The sequence below is a fragment of the Papio anubis genome, chromosome 2, assembly GCF_008728515.1.
Source record: "Papio anubis isolate 15944 chromosome 2, Panubis1.0, whole genome shotgun sequence".
Lineage (NCBI taxonomy): Eukaryota > Metazoa > Chordata > Mammalia > Primates > Cercopithecidae > Papio > Papio anubis.
This window is the reverse complement of record NC_044977.1, coordinates 150623742-150643473: the sequence shown is the minus strand read 5'-3', so window position 1 is coordinate 150643473 and position 19732 is coordinate 150623742. Positions and strand designations below refer to the sequence as shown.

The following is a 19732-nucleotide window of genomic DNA, read 5'->3' as shown; positions in this document are numbered from 1 at the left end:
GCCACAATAAGACCAGGGTATGGCTGGGCTGGAGCAGTGAGGGAGGGAGTGGGCTTCTGAGGGGTTGCAGAAGAAAGGCCACTCCTTGGGGCTGTCCCTGCCCTCAGGGAGCCCAGCACCTTTGCAGAGACAGGCCCAGTGCCCAGGACACAGCAGCCCTCCGTGAATGGTAGCTGGCACAGGTGGCAGCAGTGGTGGCAGCATTCGAGAAAGAAGAGGAAGAAATGGAAGAAGAGCAAGAAGTAGAAATGGAAGTAATTTGGGTGCCATATTAGGGGGCATGAGCCAGAAGAGAGGCAGCCTAACCCAACCTGGGGCAGGGAGGGGACACGGGGTGACAGATCAGGGAAGGCCACACAGAGAAAGGGACCAGAAGGGTGTGAAGGAGCAAGTCAGGCAGCAGCTAGTGCTGAATGGCCCCTTGGGCGGTGAGACCAACCTGTGCAGTGTGAGGTGGTAGACAGCTTGGTACATTGGGGCCCTCAAAGTTAGTTTCACAGGCTTGAGCAGAAAGTTAGTTTCACAGGCTCAAGCGTGAAGTGGAAAACTGGGTGGGAACGAGGTTATCTGAGGCTTTGAATACCCAGCAGGGGAGTGTGTCCAGGCATGAAGGCATTGAGAGAGCCGGGGAGTGAAAGGGATGAAAAGGTGAAGGTTCCTGACAGCCATAGTGTGGAAGATGAATTTGAAGCTGGTGGCAGCTAGTGGTGGTATTATTAGGATTAGTGATCCAGAGAAGAGACTTCACTCGGAGTCAGAATCCACATCCTTAAAATGCCCCACAAGGCCTGAGTGCCCTTCCTCCAGCCGTTACCTGCCTGACCTTGCCCTCCGCTCTCTCGTGCTTGCTCACTCTGCTTCAGCCACGATGCTCCTAGCTCTTCTTTGCACATTCGGGCACCGTATGCTGCCTCAGGGCCTTTGCACAGACTGGTTTCTGTCTCTGGAAGCCTCTTCCCATAGATAGTTTTATGGCCAGTCCTCTTACCTCCTTTAAGTCTTTGCTCAAATGTGACCTTCTCAATAAAACCTACTCAGAACACTCCAGTTAAAATGACAAGGTGCTCCTCCTTCCACCCTGGTCTCCCACAACCCCCTTAGCCTGCTCTTCTCTTTGCCACAGCATCTGTTACTTTCTAACCCAGACAGACAGACAGACAGACAGACAGACACACACACACACACACACACACACACACAGTGTTCACTGTGCATTGTCTGTTTCCCCAGGCTAGAATATAACCTCCCTGAGGGCAGATATTTTTATTTGTTTTTGTTCACTGCTCCTGCATCCCAAGTGCCTAGGACAGTGACTGGCATATGAGTGGTGGGGTGTGATTAAATGTTCGTTGAATGAATAAATGATGGCAGCTGAAACTCAGAAAGTGGCAGCAGAGATGGAGAGTAGATGGGTCTTAGAGAAGGTTACAAGGTGGGATCAATAGGACTTGGTGGCAGGTTGAACATGGGTATGAAAGACAGGCAGGATGGGGCCCAGGTTTCTGACTGGGTGGTGGTGGGACCCCTCCCTGGAGTTAGAGAACACAGAAGGGAGGTATGGGGGAAAGTTAGTACAGGCACTGGTGCTACATTTGAGCTGTCATGAAACATTCAAGAGATAGTTTCTAGTCAGTAGTAGGCTGTATAATTTTTTTTTTTTTTTTTTTTTGAGAGATAGAGTCTTGCTCTGTCACTGGGCTGGAGTGCAATGGCATGATCTCGGCTCGCTGCAACCTCTGCCTCCCAGGTTCAAGCGATTCTCCTGCCTCAGCCTCCTGAGTAGCTGGGACTACAGGCACATGCCACCACGCCCAGCTAATTTTTTTTTTTTTTTTAAGTAGAGACGGGGTTTCACCATATTGGCCAGGATGGTCTCGATCTCTTGACCTCATGATCCGCCCTCCTTGGCCTTCCAAAGTGCTGGGATTACAGGTGTGAGCCAGCCTAGCCTATATAATTTTGCAGCTCAGGGGCAATGGTTTGCTGGGAGAGAGAGGTTTAGTTGAGAATCTTCAGCATGTTGATGGCATTTGAAGCTGTGGGCTTATATTACAAACAGAACCTGAGAAGTGAGGGATGGGCCAAAACCAGAGTCCTGGGAAACACCAGCCTGTGGTACTCAGAGAGAAAAACGGATTTCAAGGGGGGCTACGGATGTTGCAAACAGGGAAAAGTCAGGAGAGCAATGTTATGAGAGCTAAGGAAAGCAGGGCAATGCATCACATCAAGTAAGGCCAAAAGGTCCAGAAAGCTAAAGACTAAGAAAAGTACATTGGGCTTATCTTTCCATAACCTCATGTTATTAATATGTAAGATGATAAATTCTTTAATTGGCATGAATTTTAAAAATCTAGTGTGATTCCAGTTTCCAGCTATGTATGCTCTTTTGGATTGTGTTTTCTGGTAACAGTGTCACTGGTCATCTGCCTCCTCTGCTTGCCTTAACATTCTGTGCAGAACTCAGTCATTGCTGAGGTTTTAAATAAACAATGAATTTTCTCATGGGTGTGTAGATTAGCCTTGGGGTTCAGCCTCAAACTTTGTGGCATATATAGATGTGAATAATGCATATAAAAGTGAAAATAAGGACTCCAAAGTGAATGACTTGAAGACTTAAAATAGTACACTTTTGATTCTTCCAGTTTTCATTATGAAAGAAGATTTTCAATGAGCCCACAATAATATGAATTTTTACTCAAGAAAAAGTTATTTTCATGGATATAATTATGTCTGCATTAGTCAGGGTACACCTATTTTATAAGCTTACTTTGTCGCACAGGGACTCATCAATGCATTACCTTAAATAACAAGGAAGTTTAGTTCTTCCTCATGTGAAGGTCTGAAATGTGTGTTCCAGATCATGCTAGTCAGCTCCACCTGGTCATTCAGGGCCCCAGGTTTCTCCAGGTTGTTGCTTCTACCATCCCCTGGGGATGGCTACATGGTTGAACCCTGGTTGTGCCATGCCTAAATAATGGCTGGAAGGAAGGAAGAGAATGTGAAGTGGGCATACTCACGATCAGAAAGCCTAAACCCAGAAGTGGCATACATCTTTCCATTCTATTGGCGAATGTGGCTTTACCTCATTTCAGGACCTCAGAAATAGGATCTAACCAAGTTCTTAAGAAGAGAATAGATTTTAGTGTGCAACTAGTACACTAGTCTCATCCACAGTAGCCTTTAGTTTTTATACAGTCATCCCTTGGTATCCACAGAGGATTGGTTCCAGAATCCTCCTTGGAAACCAGAATCTGAGATGCTCAAGTCCCTATGTAAAATGGTGTTGTATTTACATAGGACCTGCACACATTCTCCCATGTACTTTACATCATCTCTACATTACTTATAATACCAAATACAACGTAAATGTTATATAAATAGTTGTTATACTGTGTTTTTTATTTGTATTATTTTTATTGTTGTATTGTTATTTCTTATTGTGTTTTTTCCAAATATTTTTGGATCCACAGTCGAATCTTCCAATGCAGAATCTGAGGAGATGGAGGGCTGACTATATTTTCATCAAAATCTGAGTATTTTAACAAACAGTATGGGAACTTATCGTATTCATTTCTACAGATTATGGAAGGCTTGCTATTTTCATGAAGCATCCAAGGATGGGACACTTCACAGTGGAATTCACTCACATATAATTTTGGAACATCTGCTGTGTGCTAAGCACCCTCTGGGCTCCAGGGATGGAGCAGTGGACCAGGCAGACAGGGCCTGGGTGGTCAGATCCAGGCCCAGGACTTGAGTCACCTGGTCCATTTTCCACTGAAAAGATAGAGCCATTTCTTGTCAAATCTTTTTTTTTCTTTTTCTTTTTTTTTTTTTTTTATGAGACAGGATCTCTGTCACCTAGCCTGGAGTACAGTGATATGATCACAGCTCACTGCAGCCTCTGCCTGCTGGACTCATGTGATCCTTCTGCTTTAGCCACCTGAGTGGCTGGGACTATAGGCCTGAGCCACCATGCCTGGCTAGTTTTTGTATTTTTTGTAGAGACATGGTCTCACTATGTCTCAAACTCCTGGCCCCAGGCAATCCTCCCACCTCGGCCTCCCAAAATGCTAGGATTACAGGCATGAGCCACTATGCCCGACCTGTTGGCTATTCTTTAAGTGAAGTTTTTCTTCCACGAGTCTTCATCTTTGCATGCCAAAAACAAAAACAAACAAACAACAAAAACAGAACAAAACAAAAATAAAAAACATTGGAATGAATACAGTTAGATATAATTAAGCAGTCAGATGCCCTGAAAACCTGGGTCATCTCAGCAAACACTTCCAGTTGTGAAATTCCATTTCTAAAATTGGCAGCAAAGCTTTCTCAGATCCTCAAAAAAATCTCTAGCCTGAAATAATGGCCTGGCGCCGAACATTTGACTCTTGTTGATGGATAGCCTTTGTTACGTGGATTACTCTTGGCAGCCTCATTGTCAGTCTGGACATTTTATTTCCCAGTTTGCAAACATTTATGTGCTTTAGTGTCAGGCAAAATAACATACCCTGTTTTTATGGAAAGGCATAACTCCTTTTAGCCATCCAGGGTGATTTATTAGACTATACTACATGTCTGGATTAGCATTCTCTAATTTAAAAACATATTTTTTAAAAGATGGATTTTTTTTTAGCTTTATGTTGTTGATAGATAATAAACTCATTTTGGCAGCCATTTTTAAAGCACTTTCGAAGGTAATTGGGCCCTCAGACAGCAGGAGTTTGCCATAAGAACAGTTTATCTTTGCTTCTTTTTATGCTGATTCTTACAGAGTTTAGTCATGAACTACTCTATCTGTCCACTTCTCTTCAGCTGGAAAATGTATATACATTCATAGGCTACTTCATTATTCAAAGAAAAGATGTTTATATTCATAGATCATTTCATTATTCAGGGTAATTGTATATTAGTGACTAGAAAGATTTACCACATATACTTTGTGGCAGAAATATAGATACTCTCAGATCTCATATATAAACTGTTTTTGATATTTATTATCACCCTATATTAAATGAGAAGTTGTATGTCCAAAATGTGGAGTGAATTGTAAGAGATCCTGGTTATTTTACTCAGTTAACAATTTTCCTAAAGGAAGATTTTTCAGAGGTCAGAAAAATTAAGGATTATGGGCGACCTTGGTAAAGGATAGGGTAGATTTTCTAGGAGGAAGGGATAGCTTGTGGAAAGTGGTGGAAGTGTTGAAGAATGAGGTGTGTTGTGTGTTGGAGGAAAGCAGGCCTTTGGCTTGGTAGAGAGGGCCAGTGAGTACGAGGGCAGGGCCAGAACAGAGTGACAGGCTGTGTGTGGCCCCTTCCAGAAGGTGCTGATAGAGAAGGGTAGTGACTGGTCAGGGTTACCTTTTAAATCAATCCTTCTGGCTGTGGAGAAGGCAAGATTATTAGAGGGGCATGCTTAATCAGCAAGAAGACCAAGAAAGAGCCCATTGCCAGCCAGACAAAAGCTGCCTGAGGCCAGAACCCAGGTAGTAGGTGTATGAAGGAGAAGGGGATGGAAAAGCACCAGGAGGAAGAATCTGCAAGACATGGGGAGCAGACAACATGTGCAGGGGCAGGGAATGGAGAGAGTGGGACGACACCCAGTCTAGGCGTGACTGCTGAGTGGGTGTTGGCACCTCCCAGAGAGCGAGCCCGGAAGACGGTGCAGGCTGGGGAGCCGGAAGGTAGACGGCGAAGCTGAATCCCACAGTACTGAGTTCAGCAGAGGTTAGGAACTCCGACCAACCTCACAGAGGGGATTTCATGTGTCAGTGTCAGTGGTCGAGAAATAATGAAATTATAATTGAAAAGTGATTGAGCCGGTACCTGTTATGGTGGGTGCAAAAGGCCGTGACACACGTGGGATTTGGCTCGCTGAAGCTGGAAACTGTTTGGACTCCTCTGTAGCACTCTGACCTCTAACTCTCTCTATCGTCTCTCTAGGAAACCATATCACCCAAAACTGGAAGCTTTCGTTAGTCACATGTCAAAAGGATCCGGAGCCTCTTTCGAAAGCCCCTTGAACTCCTTGCCTCTTTACCCAAATCACCCGCTGTGTGAGATGGGAGAGCTCACCCAGACAGGTATGTGTGACAGCCACGTGCTCGGGGGCTCCCTGACCCGCTCTTCTGCTTGCATACCTTCCGTGCAGTTCTCCTCGGCGCGGTGCTGTGCAGCTCAGAGGGGTAAGCAAGGACTGGTTCTGCAAGGAGCTTGGTCACCAGGGCCTCTAAATAAACATCGGAGTTATCAAAACTAAATAGAACCTTTCTCCTTCTTACAAAAACAATACATGTTCATGAAGATAAATTAGGAAAGACAAGTAAAAGGAAGAAAAAATTTAAGCAACCGTAATTCCACCACAGAAATAGGCCCTTAAAAAAAAAAAAAGAAAAAAAAGAAATAGGCCCTTAAGAGTAACCCTTCTTCCTGTGCTTATGCGCGTACACATCTTACTAAACACACTATTTCATAACCCACTTTTCCACTCAACACATTTTGGTAATATTTCCCTAAGAATAACTGTTTATCCACAACATCATTTGTGATAGCTCCATATTCTTTCACTCTGGATGGGCAATTGATCATTTATTTAACTAATCTCATGTTCTCAGATGTTTCTAACAAAACGTCTAATAGGTTTTCATGTACAAGACCTCAGGGAGGAAAATGCGTGGCACATTTCTCCTGCGCGTGGAGTTTGTTTGGCTGAGCTGAGTCCTCACGGAAGCGCAGCTTTCCCTCTGCAGCCCTAGTCAGACTATGTGCAGTCAGTTCACCGTCAGGGTAGGTTGGTGAGTTAACTGTGGAGTCATCTTTGCTGGGAATAGAGGAACAGGTGGTCCTTCAAGAGGTTTCAGTTTTCTGATTCTTCAGTCTAGAACCTGAGAGAACCTTCGCTTGGTCACCAGCCTTTATGGGTGAATTGGGAAGACCCATTGGCCATGTTCTGTTCTCATGTTGCATCAGCCTCTTAGGACCTCAGCGGGGATAGGGGGAGGGTCCATGTCCTATAGTTCGCCCTCTTAGGTTCTGCCGTTGTTATTGGGGGAATGATATTGGGTGACAGAGTGGAGCAAGCTGAAGCCTCTGGAGGACTAGCCATGGATAAGGAGTTGTGTCAAAAGCCTTTGGCAATTAGTTCCACATGCATTACTTTAGAACAAGGGTTTTCATCCTAACAGATCCAACACCCTCTTTGATTACACAATTAACTATTTTGCAATCTCCCTCAACTATCATGAAGTGAAATTTAAATATAATATAACCAGCCAGGCATGGTGCCTAGCGCCTGTAATCCCAGCACTTTGGGAGGCTGAGGTAGGAGAATCATTTGATCCCAAGGGTTTGAGAGCAGCCTGAGCAACATAGTGGAGCCCCGTCTCTACAAACAATTTTTTAAAATTAGCCAAGTATGGTGGCACGTGCCTGTAGTCCCAGCTACTCAGGTGCTGAGGTGGGAGGACCACTTGAGCCCAGGGGACGTCAAGGCTGCAGTGAACCATGATCATGCCACTGCATTCCAGCCTGAGTGACAGAGTGAGGCCTGTCTCAATAAATGAATGAATGAATGAATGAATGAATGAATGAATGAAATCTCTCTATGCAGTTAATTATTTAAAAGTCATACCAGGGTCCCCAGCTATAACAAACAAAAAGAAACTGATTTATTACCTAATTATATGTGTCTCAGTATAAATGCTTAAGAACAGCTACACTAGAAAATAGAATGAAATCTTCAAATGCTTGTACATAAATGTGACTCTGACAGCTACAAATGCAGATGATTGATGGATGCTGTATTGGTGACTCTAATACCACATGTTAGGACATGGTTTTTCTGAAATTCTGATCAAAACAAAGTGTAGATGTTCCTTAGTTTATATTGTATTTCTGGAAAATTCAGCCAACGTTAATATTATTCAAAAATGGTTTTGTGCTCCAGACACGAAAAAACAGAATTAGATTCTACAGGCTAAAGTACTCAAATATGTTTTGTACATGATGGAGTGTCTTGTGCTGCATTCAAAAGTTTTGTGGGACAGAGACACGTGTCCTTTCTGGAGACTATTAGCTCCCAGCCCCCACCCACTAGGTGCCAAGAATGCCCTTCCCCATATTATTGTGATAACTCCACCCCCAAGCCCTGTCTGAAGGCAGTAGCACTCTTGCTGAGAACTGCTGGTTAGACTCTCTGGTTAAAAATAACAGAAACCACTTCAAGCGAAAAAGGGAAATTTATTATAAGGATTCAGGAATGACTCACAGACTCCAAGACCAAGAGTTTGATCAGACCTCTAGAGACTGGAACCAGGAATAAAAAAGCTCTCTTGTCCCTGCTTCTCTCTCTAATTTTTTGCTGTGTCTATCAACAGAATTACAATCCCAGCCACACACACACACATGAATTTGCAAATCCAAATTCTTGGGAGAGAGAGAATCCTTGAGGTCCTAGGGGTTAGCATCCACCAGCCCTGGCTAACAGGTCAGGGTGACTGTGCAGAGAACAGGAGGTGAGGGTGCCAGTCTCTGGATCCAGGAGCTGCCACCTGAGAAGAGGCTGGGGGGTTGGTCCTCACACACCTAATCATTCATTCAGATCTTTCTTCTCCACTCATCTATCATCGTCATTGTTTCTAAATTAGTATTACTCTAGAAATCATGTTTGTAATACTCTCTGCTCCTGTTTCCTCATTCTCTTTTAATGGTCACTTTTATTTCTATTTTAAATATCATGAAAAATGCATGACTGTTGTAAACAGCTTTTGTCCCTGGTGCACTTATGGCAGCCCACAGTAACTATGTAAGATAAGATTGCTCACGAGTGCCTACCCTGTTGAAGATGCTTTGGCAGCTGCTGAGTGTGAGAGGGGTAGCAGGATGAATAGGACCCTCCTGCCTGTCCTAAAGGAGCCTGCAGCTGCAGCAAACAATGCGTGTGGAGACAACTGCCCGTAATGCCGGATACTGCAGGGCCTTAGAGAGTAAACACAGGCCTTGGAGTCAGACAGACCTGTAGCATGGGGAGGAGCCTGTCTTCCCAGTGGCTGGTGGTGAATTTGATGAGGTAGCATGTGTAGAGTGCCTAGTGCAGTGCTGGCATATGAGAGGCTCCCAATAAATGCAGTTGATGTCGTCATGGTCCAGCAGCATATGGGAAGAGGAAGGAATTATTAACTTGACCAGGGAGAAGACGAAGGAAAGCACTACAAAGAAGGTGGTGTTGGAGCCAGGCCCTGGGAGAATTTCTCTGGGGAGAGAAAGGGGAACAGTATGAACAAAGTCATGAAGATGCAGGCTATGTTTGGCAAGTATAAGAAGCCCTAAATAGCTAGAACTGAGTATTTCAGCATGAAAATGTAAGAGACTAAGAGCATAAAATTAGGACCAGATGGGGCCTTGGGTTTTAGCTCTGCCACTTTTTAACTGTGAATGGTTCAAGGCCTTCATTTCTTCATCTATAAAATAAGGAAAATGGGGATAATAATAATAATCTACCTTCTTCATTGGGTTTTTGTTTTTCTGAGGGTTAAATGAGAAAGCCCTGGCACGCAGTAAGCACTCTAACTTTATGTGGCCCAACCAAATAAAATAGGCCCAGCAGCGAACTAGGGCGAGACACAGAATCTTAATGTTTGTCTCTCACAGTTTGCGTGTTTTTTGCAAAGCGTCTTGGAAATGCCGAAGCCTGTTCCAGCCTTTAGTTCCTGGGTTCCTGGGGGAGTTCTGCTCTCAGCCCTCTTCATTCACAGTAGGATGCAGACATCCTTTGTGGGTTTTGCTGAGCTATTCCCTTTCCCGGGGGAATGTATTTCCCTCTGTCTCACGATTTTCAGCTGAAGTTGTCTCATCTCTGCAGTGGGATGTTTCATACTGTTTGGACATCTGGATAAACGGTGTCACTGGTCTCAGGGCCTGTGTGTAGAACTCATGCCCATGACAGATTGTGTCCTGTTACCTCCTCCTACAGGATGAGAGCTTGTTTTTGTCTTGGATTGCCTTCTCCTGCTTAAAAATAAGGCTTTTTCCAGTTTTAAACATTTATTATACTGTGATAGTTCAAAACTCAAACAGTACTAAGAGGTAAACTTTAAATTCTTGCTTCCACCCATGTTCCATCCACCTCATTTTTGTACCTCCATCACCCCCAAGGAACCATTGAGATTAGTTTCTTATACAATGTTCCAAAGTTTCTTTATGCAAAACTCAGGCAACTGCAAATACATATTCTTATTTTTCCCTCTCTTTCGTTTTAAAGGAGCATAATCAACATACTGCTCTACACTTGGCTTTTTTCAAGTATTCTGTCTGGGTATCAGGAGATTCTTCCATATCATACAGAGAGTGCATGTGTGTTGATGAGTCTGTAAAGCCCTCAGGATCAGGCAGAACGTACCCAGCAGGTTATCAGAGAACATTCGGTTGGCAGGCTGGGGAGGATGGGGTCATGGAGGGGACTCCCCAGCAGTGAGGAGACAGCAGCAAGCAGGGAATCTGCGGTCAGCCTTCGCCTGAGTGGTTTCCCTGAGCACTCCCTGCACACGGAGGAAAGCGGGACAGGAGGGAAAAACCTCTCCTTAGGCCCTTGCAATTACAGATATCCCCTGGCTGGGCGACTCCTAACCCTGAGACCCACCAGTCACAACACTCTCCCCAGGGAAGAGGCCGGTCTGGAGGACAGGTGCGAGGCAGATGGTCCAAAGGCCGTGGTTCCCAAGGCCAGGGCCCCACTCTGCTCATCCTTCATGGATACCCCCAAGAGGCTCCCTTCACAAGCTGTTGTGAACTGGAGCTTGTAACTTCCACACCACGGGGAAACAGGCTGGATGCCATTCTCTTGCACTACACTCTGCCCTAAAACACTCCAGAGCTGGACACGGACTCCACCTCCCCTTGCTGTTTCTTTTGCTCAGCTGGAAGTAAGGAAAGCTTTGTGTGCTTGTGTTTCAGGAGTCGTGCAGCATTTGCAGAACGGCCAGCTGCTGAGGGACATCTATCTAAAGAAACACAAACTCCTACCCAATGATTGGTCTGCAGACCAGCTGTATTTAGAGACCACTGGGAAAAGTCGGACCCTACAAAGTGGGCTGGCCCTGCTTTATGGCTTTCTCCCAGATTTTGACTGGAAGAAGATTTATTTCAGGCACCAGCCAAGTGCGCTGTTCTGCTCTGGAAGCTGCTATTGCCCGGTAAGGAACCAGTATCTGGAAAAGGAGCAGCGTCGTCAGTACCTCCTTCGTTTGAAAAACAGCCAGCTGGAGAAGACCTATGGGGAGATGGCCAAGATCGTGGATGTCCCCACCAAGCAGCTTCGAGCTGCCAACCCCATAGACTCCATGCTCTGCCACCTCTGCCACAATGTCAGCTTTCCCTGTACCAGAAATGGCTGTGTTGACATGGAGCACTTCAAGGTAATTAAGACCCATCAGATCGAGGATGAAAGGGAGAGACGGGAGAAGAAATTGTACCTTGGGTATTCTCTCCTGGGTGCCCACCCCATCCTGAACCAAACCATCGGCCGGATGCAGCGTGCCACCGAGGGCAGGAAAGAAGAGCTCTTTGCCCTCTACTCTGCTCATGATGTCACTCTGTCACCAGTTCTCAGTGCCTTGGGCCTTTCAGAAGCCAGATTCCCAAGGTTTGCAGCCAGGTTGATCTTTGAGCTTTGGCAAGACAGAGAAAAGCCCAATGAACATTCCGTCCGGATTCTTTACAATGGCGTCGATGTCACATTCCACACCTCTTTCTGCCAAGACCACCACAAGCGTTCTCCCAAGCCCATGTGCCCTCTGGAAAACTTGGTCCGCTTTGTCAAAAGGGACATGTTTGTAGCCCTAGGTGGCAGTAGTACAAATTATTATGATGCATGTCACAGGGAAGGATTCTAAAAGGTATGCAGTACAGCAGCATAGAATCTGTGCCAATACAGGGCACTGGGAAAAGTCCACTTCTAGTTTTGTCTGTTGCTAAGGGTAGAAGATTATTGCTTTTTAAAGGCTAAATATTGTTTGTGGGAACCACAGATGGTTGGGGTTGAACAGTAAGCACGTTGCTGTAATGTGGTATGTGAATTTCTTGGTATAAAATGGCCAGTTCATAGAGGAATAGAAGGTATTTTGTCACAGCCAGACTTTGCTTAGAATGCCAGAATAATATAGTTCAAGACCCGAAGTCACCAATCCAAGTTTGCACTCTTCTGGCCTGCCCCATGGTACTATGTGATGGAACCAGCACACCTCAGCCAAAAATTTTTTAATCTTAGACATTTTTACCTTGCCCTTTCTAAGAATTTCTTAAAGTGATTTATCTAAAATAGGGGTTGCAAACTTTTTCTGTAAAGGGACAGATTGTAACTATTTCAGACTATGTGGACCAAAAAGCCACATACAGTCTCTGTCATAACTACTCAACTCTGTTCCTGAAGCAGGAAAGCAACCACAGGCAGTATGTAAAGGAATATGTGTAGCTGGGTTCCCAGGCCAGACAAAACAGATGGTGGCCAGATTTGGCTCCTGGGCTGTAGTTTGCTAACCCCTGATCTAAAAAATAGGCTATACTACAATTGCACTTCCAGCACTTTGAGAACGGGTTGAATATCAAGAATTATTCAATGGTTCCTCCAGTAACTTCTGCTAGAAACACAGAATTTGGTCTGTATCTGACACTAGAACAAAACTTGAGGGCAAATAAACATTGAATTAGAATGAATCATAGAAAACTGATTAGAAGAATACTTGATGTTCATGATGATTGTGGTACAAGATAGTTTTAAGTATGTTCTAAATATTTGCTGTAGTCTATTTGCTGTATATGCTGAAATTTTTGTATGCCATTTAGTATTTTTATAGTTTAGGAAAATATTTTCTAAGACGAGTTTTGGATGACTCTTATTCCTGATGTAATATTCAGTGTACTGTACCTGCTTGGTGGTTAGAAGGAGGCTAGAAGATGAATTCAGGCACTTTCTTCCAATAAAGCTAATTATGGCTCATTCCCTTTGACAAGCCGTAGAATTGGGTTCATTTTTAAACTATTTTCATCAGTTTCAAATGGTAAATTCTGATTGATTTTTAAATACGTTTTTGGAAGAACTTTGCTATTCGATAGTTTACAGATCTTTATAAGGTGTTTTATATATTAGAAGCAATTATGATTACATCTGTGATTTCTGAACTAATGGTGCTAATTCAGAGATATGGGAAGTGCAAGTGAGATTCTCTGGTGTCATTGGCATTCCAACTTTTTCTCTTTGTTTTTGTCCAGTGTTGCATTTGAATATGTCTGTTTCTATAAATAAATTTTTGAAGAATACCTATACTATACAACTCACGGTTTGTACCTGTAAGTCACTCGAGTTATTTTCAAGTGAGAGCCAGTATTTTATTTTTCCCCCTTCATTCAAATGTCATGCAGAGAACCAGTATTTTACAATTTTATTTTAACTGCTTCACTTATTGCTGAAAGTTGTGTTATCTCTCAAGTATTCGAAGACTACATGTGTTTTTTTTCTTCCCACTCACAATATATCTGAATTAGAACTGCTAAACACAGCTTGAAGATTTAAAAATAAGTGACTCAGAAGATTTTTTAAAAAATCAATTGATAGTATCTGTTGGTAAAAGTAAATATTGTGGCTAAGAGTCAACATCAGAAGTGTAGATAAAAGTTTTGTCTTCTAAGACACTGGTACACACAGCATTAAAATATCTTCCTCACTATCAAGTTCCGAGACACTTCATTCCATTACAAACACTAAGCACAGAGGTGAGATCAGCGGACACAGTCATAGTCCTTGGTTTCTGGGCAGTGGTCTAATGACTTAATTCATGACAGGCCTGGGTGTATACATGCATAATTTAGCTTCCTTGTTTTTATGATTAATACATGCCCACTAGAAAATAACCAATACTGAAAAACAACTTCAGAAGTGACGTTCTCATCTAATCCTGCCTCCAGAGGTAACGTTGTGAGCTGTCTGACAGATATTCTTCTGGAAAAGTTCCATGCAGATTCAGAAATACATGTAGTTTTTAATAGGAACTAGATCATTTTATATATATGTAAATATAATATATGTGTGTGTGTGACTTGTTTCCCTTAAAAATATTTTTCCTTTAAAAATATTTTTTATTGGCCAGGTGCAGTGGCTCACACCTGTATTCCCAGCACTTTGGGAGGCCGAGGCGGGCAGATCACGAGGTCAGGAGATGGAGACCATCCTGGCTAACACGGTGAAACCCCATGGCTACTAAAATTAGCCAGGCATGGTGGCAGGCACCTGTAGTCCCAGCTACTCGGGAGACTGAGGCAGGACAATGGCGTGAACGCGGGAGGTGGAGCTTGCAGTGAGCTGAGATTGCGCCACTGCACTCCAGCCTGGGCGACAGAGCGAGATTCCGTCTCAAAAAAAAAAAAAAATGTATTAACTTGTGTCTTTTAATAGTATGTCTTAGAAGTATTTCTCACTAACTTGCCTCCCTTAACAGTATGTCTTAAAGATATTTCCATGTTAAGATGATAGATGATTGATTGATTGATTGTGTATAAATGTAGATGACTCTTTATAACCACTGAATAATATTTCATGGTATAGATTAGACATATTTTTTAAATCTCATTAAAAATCCATGAAACTTAAAACCAAGGTACTAAAAACAGGACTACAAGGCTTTACACAGAACAAAGTAGAGACTTCTTCATTGTGGCTTCAGGTATTTATTGATATAAGTTTTGTTTTTGTTTTTGTTTTTGTTTTGAGACGGAGTTTCACTCTTGTTGCCCAGGCTGGAGTGCAGTGGCATGATCTCGACTCACTGCAACCTCCGCCTCCCAGGTTCAAGCGATTCTCCTGGGTCAGCCTCCTGAGTAGCTGGGATTACAGGTGTGCGCCACCACGCCCAGCTAATTTTGTATTTTTAGTAGAGATGGGGTGTCTCCATGTTGGTCAGACTGGTTTTGAACTCCCACCCGCCTCTGCCTTCCATAGTGCTGGGATTACATGCATGAGCCACTGTGCCCAGCCTGGTGTAAGTATATTCTTTCTCTTACTTCGCTTTAAATGAAATTAAGGAACTTAATCTAATATTGCTATTAAGCCTATTTGAGGGTTTTCATAGCCATAGCAGAATTAGACTTTCTGGAAGATTTAGGTGATTCCTTTTTCCAGAAGTCTTAAGGACTGATTAGAGAGAGGCAGAGATACATGCTTCCGTTTCTCTGAATATCTGGGAAGCCTTCTGAACAGATTTAGCAGCCCGGACAAGGGTGGGTGTGCCCCTATGTGTTTAAACACAACCACAAGTAGCAGAAAATAGCTGGCGTTTATGTTGCAGTTGTGGCTTTAAGAGCAGCCAGCACAGAGCTCTGGCCTAAACACCAGTTAACTCCCATTGCCTAAGGCCACTGAACTGAAGGTCTGGGTTGTCCCCCTGTATTTGTGCCTGCCCAGCAGCCAGCTCAGATGAGTAATAGCTTCTGCTGAAGAGGAAGCGGCTGAATGCATCAGAGCAGCTGGGCAGGCCTTCTCGAAGCCCGACTGCCAGCGGAGACTGGCCCTGGTGAGGAGAAGGCATCCCTGAGGGCCAGCTCAGCTCCTGAGAGCTACAGAGTCCCTCAGCAGAGGGATGGCCTGAGGCCTGCCTTCCGGACAACTTTGTCAGCAGTAAAGTTGCCATGTAGTGCCAACTACAAGGGTTCCATAAGTGTTTCTTCATCAGTCTTCACAACATTCTGAGGAAAGTCCTAGTTCCCTAATGTGAATGAGGAAAACAGGCAGCGGCTGGGGGGGGCCGGCAGGGGTTGAAGTCACTTTTTCAAAGGAAGAGTCAGAGCTGAGTCTAACTCATGTTCACACGATACCAGTGAACTGAAGAGCACTTAACAGCCGGGCACGGTGGCTCATGCCTGTCATCCCAGCACATTGACAGGCCGAGGCGGGAGGACTGCTTGAGCCCAGGAATTTGAGATGAGCTTGGGTAACATAGAGAGACCCTATCTCTACAAAAAATTTAAAAAATTAGCTGGGAGTGGTGGCACATGCCTGTGGTCCCAGCTCCTTGGGAGGCTGAGATGGAAGGATTGTTTAAACCCACGGCAGTTGAGGCTGCATTGAGCCGTGATTGTGCCATTGCACTCCACGTGGGTGACAGAGTAAGACCCTGTCTCAAAACAAACAAAAAACCAAAAACCGCTATATGAGATACCATGGGAACATTTATACCATTTCATTAATCTTCACAGTAGTCCTACCAGATACTATATTTGCTGGCAAATATCGATGAATAATATAATGGGGTTAAAGCAGTTCTACATTTAAATCTAAACGGTTAGGGGAATATTCCAACTCTGCCTCTAACCATCTGTGGCTTGCTCTTAAGAAAACTTACAATGTAAAATGTATCTTTGCAGCAGTTACATTACATTCAACCACTAGGGGGCAGCATCAACACAATTTTTCAGTCTTCCATCTGTAAAGGAAACAGGGTAGTTTGAGGGTGTTTTAACAGATTGAGCAGCTGTCCAGGTCTGCCTGGCACTGAGTAGTTTCCCAGGATGAGGGGCTTTCAGTGCTTAAAAAACAGGAAAGTCCCAGGCAAACTGGAACAAGTTGGTTACCCTGGTGTTATACGTTGAGACGGTAGTGAGAAACTACTGTCATTCCCACTTTTACAGAAAAGGAAACCACAGGAGTAGTTCGTCTGAGGCTCCACATGGCTGCCGGTGTGCAGCAGAGCTGGGACTCCCGCTGTGCCCATTTCACACGCAGGACCATGCTCTTAAGCAGGGTATATGATAATGCCTCCTGAACCATTTAGGACTGCCTTTGGTTCCGTGCTACCGAAACCTGATGACAGTGGCCTAAGCAATAAAGCCTTTCACTCTCGCCCGTGGCACCACGATGTCATCAGGAACCCAGACTCCCGTTCACCTCGCACTGGCCAGAGCGGGGCCCCTTGGCTTCCTCCGCTGTAAAGGAGTCTAGGAAAGTGAGGATCTTTATTGGGCACAATGCTGTCCCAAACAAGCTCAGCCTCCTTTTACTTGAGAAAAAAGGGGAAGTGGTATTGGGTAGAGAACTAGCAGTGACTACCACACTCTCCAAAGCCACCTTTATACCGAAGGTGTGGATGCTGCGCCACCCAGATCCCCCACTTCAGGACTTCTTCCCCCAGTTGCTGGTGGTGCTCGGCTGTCAGTGCTTTCAGGGCACTGCTCTGGAGCAGAGAGCCATCTGCTGAAGGACATGCTCCTTCCCAGGGCAGCCACATCCAATGATTGGTCAGAATAGGGATTGGAAGACCCAGGGACAACCTGAGGGGCCATCCCAGCTTCAGAGCTCCTTTGGGGTCAGCCAAGGCCTTGTGACTGCAACACAGCCCAACTTCTGCCTCATCCAGCATCCTTCACAGTGTTGAGAGCACTCCCCAGCAACCCCCTGCACCCACATCTGTCTCAGAATCTGCCTCCTGGGAACTGACCTCAATGGAAGGCAAGCAAATCCTAGAGGCTAAGGTCTCTGCTAGCATGGGCAGGAAAGCTGGACTTATTTCTAGAAAAGGGATAAGTGTCTATTGATGACCAATAGATCTTTTCTCACTGCCTTCGAGAGGCTTACCATTTTATTACAGAAGCTAAGTATGCACATATGAAGCAGTAGGAAAAATTTGATTTCAGACAATCCAAAGCTAATTACAGAGGGCTGTGACACCAAGACTTACCATTTGTTAAACATGTACCATGGGCTGGACACTAGGCTGAGCATTCAACTAACATAGTCTGTGCATCTCACAGTATGAGCGAGCACCTGAAGAAGGCATTTATTATCCCCATTTCACTAGTAAGGAAAGCTCTGAGCTCTGAGGCTCGGACGTAGTCATGTATGTAAGATCGTACAGTCAATAGTAAGTGGCCAACTCAGGACTGGAATGTGAATTATCCTAGACTATAAAGCTCTTCCAGGTCTCTCTAGCTTGGTACCTCTCCCTGCACCCCCTATTCCATTACAACCACACAAGAGAATAAGTGAACTTGACACTTGGGCTACAGTCAAGAGTCTACTCTGCTCAAGAGGATGATCCCCTTCTCGCATCTCTATATGGATATTTATATTTCTAGCTCCTTTTGTTTCTTTTCCCATTTTTTCCAAATGTAGCTTTTCCAAGAAAATAGAATCTTCTTATAATAGATTGTCTCAGCCTGGGCTCCCTTGAAGCAGAGTGTGAGGGAAAAAAAAAAAAAAAAAAAAAGCTTAAATGTAGGTAGTTTGTTAAGTTTGTCGGGGATGTGGTCCCAAAGAGGCAGGAGCGAAAGAGGGGACAGAAGGGGAAGGAGGGAAAGCCAATGTAAGGATGCATAAGGAGGTAACCGGGTCCTCTATCCCACAGGACCTCCTAAGAAGGCTTGGGAAAGACATCTCAGAAGTGTTCACTTGTGGGAAACATTTATCCATTGGCTCCCATCTACAGCTGCCTTCCCTGCTCTGCTGAGTTGCACGTGCACTACTGCCCAGCAGGAGGGTGCCCTGTACACCATGTACATGCCCTGTACACCATAGCATCAGAGAAACCCCAGGGCAGGAAGCAAGAGAATCTCTCTCTCTCTCTCCCTCCTTCCCTCCCTCCCTCCCCACCCCCATGTGTGGACACAGTAAGAAGGTGGCTATCTGCAAGCCAGGAAGAGAGCCCTCACTAGCAATTCAAAGTGCTGTCTCCCTGACCATGGACTTCTCAGCCTCCAGACCTGTGAGAAATAAATGTCTGTTATTTAAGGCAAAAAAGAGAGAGAAATCAGTGACTGGAAAAAGACTAAGAGGGTTGGAAGTGGAGCACGAGACGCATTTTATGTGCAGGATGGGCCAGCACTTGCTGAGCATTTCAATGCCCAAAGACATGCGGTGTGCTTTTTATGTAGAGCTTTGTTTCATCTTACAGTAACCTGTGACTTAGAGATTATCATCCCTTTTTTTTTTTTTTTTTTTTTTTTGAGACAAGGTCTCACCCTTGTCATCCAGGCAGGAGTACAGTGGCAGTAATAGCTCACTGCAGCCTCAAGCTCCTGGGCTCAAGCAATCTTCCCACCTTAGCCTCCCGAGTAGCTGGGATTGCAGGCACGAGCCACCACACTCACCTAATTTTCATATATATGTGTGTGTGTGTGTGTGTGTGTGTGTGTGTGTGTGTGTGTGTGTGTTTATGTGTATATGAGATGGGGTCTTGCTGTGTTGCTCAGGCTGGTCTCAAACTCCTGGGCTCAAGCAATCTGCCTGCCTCAGCCTCCCACAGTGCTGGTATTACAGGCATGAGCCACCCTGCCCAGCCTATCATCCCCATTTTTAAGACAGGGAAAGAAACTGAGAGTAGAGGTCACTTGTCAAGGCCTCTCAGCCAGGAAGTGGCAGAACTGGGAGGCAAACCAATGTGACTCAAGCCCTTACTCATAGTCATTATATCATTATATTAAACATTCCTCACAGGGGTCTACAGAAAGCATGTGTGATGGCTTACTAATACATACTAAATATTTCGCTCCAGCATGTATAGATTGTACATTCATGACAGCATAAATCAAATTAAAAACCCTTCCTTGGCCCTCCACAGCCTTCCAGATAAAATTCAGGCTCCCTAAGGTAACCCATGAGGCCCTCCAGGGTCTGGTTCCCACCTACGTCTCCAGCTTTATTACTTGCAGTAAGTATAAGGATGAATGGTGTGTACATGGACTGCAGTTGTTGACGG

At 44.6% G+C, this 19732-nt stretch overlaps 1 protein-coding gene across 2 annotated transcripts in view; it reads left to right on the top strand.

Annotated features, from left to right (window-relative positions):
• The window catches only part of PXYLP1 (2-phosphoxylose phosphatase 1), a 62988-nt gene extending 49667 nt beyond the window's left edge, over positions 1 to 13321 (top strand). For both annotated transcript variants that reach the window (XM_003895022.5, XM_003895025.5), the window contains 2 exons: positions 5943 to 6082; positions 10950 to 13321. In XM_003895022.5, the coding sequence (XP_003895071.1) occupies positions 5943 to 6082; positions 10950 to 11887 (1078 nt within the window). In that variant the 3' untranslated portion in view covers positions 11888 to 13321. The remainder of the gene's footprint in view (positions 1 to 5942; positions 6083 to 10949) is intronic.
• The last annotated feature ends 6411 nt before the right edge of the window (positions 13322 to 19732 follow it).